General features: G+C 44.2%; 1 protein-coding gene across 1 annotated transcript in view; it reads left to right on the forward strand.

Moving 5' to 3' along the window:
• Positions 1-788: 788 nt before the first annotated feature.
• Positions 789-5,544, forward strand: part of LOC308330371 (protein unc-13 homolog B-like) — a gene marked incomplete at both ends in the record, with an annotated part of 61,113 nt that continues 56,357 nt past the window's right edge. Inside the window, 5 exons of the mRNA XM_080785217.1 lie at positions 789-836; positions 1,359-1,364; positions 2,247-2,321; positions 3,542-3,761; positions 4,850-5,080. Coding sequence (XP_080641343.1) covers positions 789-836; positions 1,359-1,364; positions 2,247-2,321; positions 3,542-3,761; positions 4,850-5,080 — 580 coding nt within the window. The remainder of the gene's footprint in view (positions 837-1,358; positions 1,365-2,246; positions 2,322-3,541; positions 3,762-4,849; positions 5,081-5,544) is intronic.

Genomic DNA, 5,544 nt, shown 5'->3' on the forward strand with positions numbered 1-5,544 from the left:
CGAGTCGAGTTCCGCAAGCATCACTGATATTGATTTAGAAATACTTCTGTTTGTCTTTGTCATGTTGAGTGTTTTTTAGGTTTTCTGATGCCGTTCTCCACTTTAAATGCTGTACTGAAACTCAGCCAATCGTATTCCATCCTCACTGAAACTCAGCCAATCGTATTCCATCCTCACTGAAACTCAGCCAATCGTCTTCCGTCCTCACTGAAACTCAGCCAATCGTATTCCATCCTCACCGACACTCAGCCAATCGTATTCCGTCCTCACTGAAACTCAGCCTGTCCTGTCCTGTCCTGTCCTGTCCTGTCCTGTCCTGTCCTGTCCTGTCCTGTCCTGTCCTGTCCTGTCCCTGTTGTGTGTGCATGATCTCAACATAGCCGTCAATGAAATTGGCAGCTAATAAATGTCTGATCTTTGACCTGCATTTCAGACGCAAGATCAAGATGGCGACCCCAGCAGACACCCATGGACCAAGCCAGGGTTTGTGTGTGTGTGTGTGTGTGTGTGTGTGTGTGTGTGTGTGTGTGAGAGAGCCTGCCTGTGTATGTACGCATCCACTGTTGTTTTAACTGTTTAGGCGTGTGTGTGTGTACGTGAGTTCATGCTTGTGTGAATGTGTGCGCCTGCGTGTGTATGTATGCATCCACTGTTATTTTCACGTTATTTTTTGTAACTGTGTGTGTGTGTGTGTGTGTGCGTACATGTGTGTGTGTGTGTGTGTGTGTGTGCGCGTGCGCGTGTGTGTGTGTGTGTATAGGGCAGCCACACCGTTCGGTATCGACAGCATGCCTGACCTCCGCAAGAGGAAGCCAATTCCTCTCGTCAGTGAGCTGGTGAGAATCTGTCCTCCTCCCTACCGTCCTTGAGCAAGACACTGAACCCCTGATTGTTGGTTTCCGCCGCCATCGGTGTGTGAATGTGTGTGTGAATGTAATGCACCATCTATGTATAGCGCCTTGGATGAAGGCGCCATTTAAATGCACCATTTTGAATGAAAGGGTTTGGATGCTAAAGAATTGAATACCTGACCATTATAATGTGCTGTAGCTCAGTCAGGAAATATATCCACACAAGACTCCTCAATTATCAGATGGCAGCAGGAATTTTTATTCAGTTCATAATTTAGTTCATAATTTTCTTAACTATAATCACACCTCACCGCCAAATAACTTCCACACCTCTCAAGTGAGAGGACACATACAGTACGTTATGTATTTTAATGACTATATCCATTATTTGGCATAGAAAGATAGTTTGTCCTGAAGTGGACATTTGGTCTGTATAAAGTCTAAATAAAGTCTAACCGTTTCTCTGTGTGCTTGTCCCTCTCTGTTCCATGACTCCTCTTCTGTCAGGCGATGGTAAGTGACACACCTCACTGGTTTATTCTGGTTACAGAAAAAACTGTAGATTAAAAATATAATCTTTATTATATCGGGTGCTATACTGTATGCCTCAGTTCTGACGTTCTGTTCGCTGTTTGTCTCCGAGCCTCATCACTGAATACTCCATCACCTCCCAGCATGTCGTTAATTAGTTGATTAAAGCCAGTGGTTGATTGGAGGGAGGGGGAGAGAGAGAGAGAGAGACAGAGAGAGAGAAATTCCCATTTGTGGGCTATTCTGACGCCCTATAGCCTGTAGTTATAGCTATAACCCTATAGTTCACATAACAAATTATTTCTGAAAATAGTGAAAACAGCGTATTGCCAAGGTTTTATCACGCGTAACACTTACTTTGAAGAGCCAAATATCCTATCTGCATGTTACAATGACAAACTGTAACCACATGTATAAACCCTGGAAAACAGAGATTCCAGGTTTGGCAGGCTAGGGTACTTGTTCAACCCCCCTAAGTGTTCATTGAACAAATGATAGACCTTTCAGGTTTAATTGTGTTAGATGCAAGACAGATTAAATCCAATCCAATCAACTCTTTAGAAGAATGAACTGCGTAACCAGGCAATCAGTGCTCCTGTCTGTCTGTTTTTCACTCATTTGCTGTCTGTCTGTCTGTCTGTCTGTCTGTCTGTCTGTCTGTCTGTCTGTCTGTCTGTCTGTCTGTCTGTCTGTCTGTCTGTCTGTCTGTCTGTCTGTCTGTGTCTCTCTCTCTCTCTCTCTCTCTCTCTCTCTCTGTCTCTCTCTCTCTCTCTGTCTCTCTGTCTGTCTGTCTCTCTGTCTGTCTGTCTCTCTCTCTCTCTGTCTCTCTCTCTGTGTCTCTCTGTCTCTCTCTCTCTCTTCCAGTCCATGATCCAGTCCAGGAAGGCGGGCCTGGCCCATGCCTTGTCCACCAGGACCTCCCTGAAGGACGAGGAGCTGGTGAGTCATGCTTCTAGTTAAGGGTTATTGTCCCCCGATCCGATCACGTCATTCTCAAATGATCGGAAGCACAAAACAAATCAGGATTATAATGTCACTGATTGTGTCTCCTTAACACATTCTGTACAAAACACGTCTGGAAACGTCATAAGGATCAGAACCGAGTGGTACCTTAGACGTCTGTGGACGTCCTAGCGACGTCCAAACGACGCGGGGCGAGATAATAATATTCAGAATTATTCCTTCTTTTTTTTTTGGCATTTCGCTTTTCGCTTGCCGTATGCTAACGCTCTGTGCAAATATTAGCTTGTCATTGACTCCCATGTTAGCGCGGCGGAAAGAATGACTCGTATCTCCTCATCCAGGGCGCTCTCCGTGGTGATGAATGGATCGATATGCTGGCGCTGCATTTCTGCTCCTCATCCGTCTCTCCCGCAAAATATGAACGCTTTTTGGAGTTTATATAAATATAGTAAGATGATCGGGGATTATGAGCTCACTTTGTCAAGTCAATTTTTTTAAGAAAGTGTTTCCGGTTCATGGCTTTCAGAGTAAAAGCGATCACTACTCTGGCGACTACTCTGGCACCCCGGAGCGTCTATTTTGATGCACTTCCTGTACTAGATGTGTTAAGGTGCATTAAGAGGTACCACAAGTGGTGTGAGTCACTTCCAGTTTGTTATCTGAGTTCAGAGTGTGTGTGTGTGTGTGTGTGTGTGTGTGTGTGTGTGTGTGTGTGTGTGTGTGTGTGTGTGTGTGTGTGTGTGTCTCATCCGTCTCTCCCGCAAAATATATAACGCTTATTGGATCATATATATCGTATAAATGAAAAATGATCGCAATGTAAGCTAGCAATGTAAAGTCAACTTTTCTTTTTGTAGAGCTCCTATTTTGAAGCACTTCCGGCACTGATTGTGTTTTAACCCATTCTAGACGGGAACCCCTTTTGGTGTTAGCATTATGTTATGCTTTAGCTATTGAAAAATAGCAGATCTACAAGCTCATAGCGCGCCACCGAGTGGCAGACCTACTATGAGCTTGTAGGTCTGCTGTTTTTGAAAAATCGAAGAACGACTGACATTTTTTAAAATCTGATCTCAGGTCAGAATGGGTTATAATCAGACCAGTGTGTGTGTCCAGTGGAAACCTCGTATGAATCTGATCTCAGGTCAGAATGGGTTAAGGGGTGTTTGTTTTGTGTCTCCGTTCCTCTCCCACAGAGGACGTGCGTGTACAAGACCACGGTGCAGTCCCTGATCTACCCCATCTCCTGCACCACGCCGCACCGCTTCGAGGTGTGGACCGCCACGGCGCCCACGTACTGCTACGAGTGCGAGGGCCTCCTGTGGGGCCTCGCGCGCCAGGGCTTCAGGTGCTCCGAGTGCGGCGTCAAGGTGCACGACAAGTGCCAGGAGCTGCTCAACGCCGACTGCCTGCAGAGTGAGTGACCGGAGACGTTTGATTGGTTGGTCGGTTGATGGATTGATTGATTGATTACGAGTAAGACGCGCAAACGCGGGAAGCGAACGCAGCTCGTACATATTTGGGTTTTGGACGTATAGCTGCTTTGGGGACTCCTTATATGGTGCCCCTTTTGTGCCCATATATGGAGCTGAGTGATTGCTGATGCAACACACTACATATTTGGATAGCGGGACAGACAGACAGACAGACAGACAGACATGATCTGCTAGGTCTCATAGTAAGTGCTCACTGCGTTCGCAACAATTTACAATTTAGGCATTTAGCAGACGCTCTTGATCCAGAGCGACTTACATTAACACATTGACTGCTACGGTATTCATCCAGGCCCAGCCCTGGTGTGCTATGGACTTTACATTGAAGGAAGAAAAAAAATGTCGGGCCCACAGCAACATTTTCTCTTATAGCGAGAATCACACGCATACATCAAAAGAAAGCCTAACTTGTCCACTTCAATTTTAAAAAGACATTTTGATTTTACCATGTTCCATTCTGGAGATATTGACCTTTTTGTAACACCTGCTTTTGCCTGAACTCTGCTCGCTTGAACAGACAGCAGAGATATGGAAGGTTGAAGTTGACAGACATATAAAAATGAACACAAATAATATCCTATACATACTATACACAGAATGAAAGCCCTGAATGTCTACTTTTAGGAGGAAAACAGTACACATTGAATGCACAGTTTGTCAGTAATTGGTTATTGAATGCAGCTTGCGCCCACCAGAGAGATCTTTAGAGAAGGCATGGACCCGAAGAACTATTATTCACAAAATAAGGCCTATAGCGACATGTACATACTATATACCGTATGAAACAGTAGACTCTCTGCTTCCATAAGAAAAATACTAATACTGTAATAATAATAAATAAATAATAATAATAAAAATCACACCCCTATGAAGTGAGCAGTGCAACAGTTGCACCGCTCACTTCACAGGGGTGTGATTTTTATTATTATTACAGTATTAGTTTTTTAAATCACCCAAAATGGCTTACGTCACATGTCACATGTCTTCTCGCCCCTCATTCTGACCAACCAGGAGCGGCGGAGAAGAGCTCCAATAAGTCCGGCTCGGAGGACCGCAACCTCCACATCATGACGGCCATGAAGGACCGCATGAAGACCCGGGAGAGGAACCGGCCCGAGGTGTTCCAGGAGGTCCGCCTGGTGTTCGGAGTCACCAAACTGCTCCACGCTCAGCACCTGAAGAGCATCAAGCAGAGCGTCCTGGACGGGACCTCCAAGTGGGCCGCCAAGATCTCCGTCAACAGTACGTCGTGTTTATACCTTCACAACACTGTGGTTTTCTTTTATTTTTTTAACGTTTTTATTCAAAAGTTATCTTCTTTTTTTTGCACCAAATAATGAATAATCAAACACAAATCAAACATACGAATCAATGAAAACAAAAACAGAAGAAAGAAACAAAAATTATAACACAAAAAAACCAACAAAAAAAAACAGGAAAACAGCTTGACATAACTACAATAGTACAGCATTTTTCAAGTTGAGTGTATAAGACTAGGCAGGAGAAGAGCTGGAGACATGACTCACAATACACTTCAGATATATAAAAACATTTTTTCAGACACAACGACCACTACATGACACTTTTACAGACCCAACAACCTCTACACATACACTGAACACTGTTGTTTTCCTGACGAAAAATGTCCGTCGACTTACCTTTTTTTCACTGACGAAAACTAAATGGAAACTAAAATGAAAACTATA

The sequence above is a fragment of the Protomyctophum bolini genome (assembly GCF_963924005.1).
Source record: "Protomyctophum bolini genome assembly, chromosome: 16".
NCBI lineage: Eukaryota > Metazoa > Chordata > Actinopteri > Myctophiformes > Myctophidae > Protomyctophum > Protomyctophum bolini.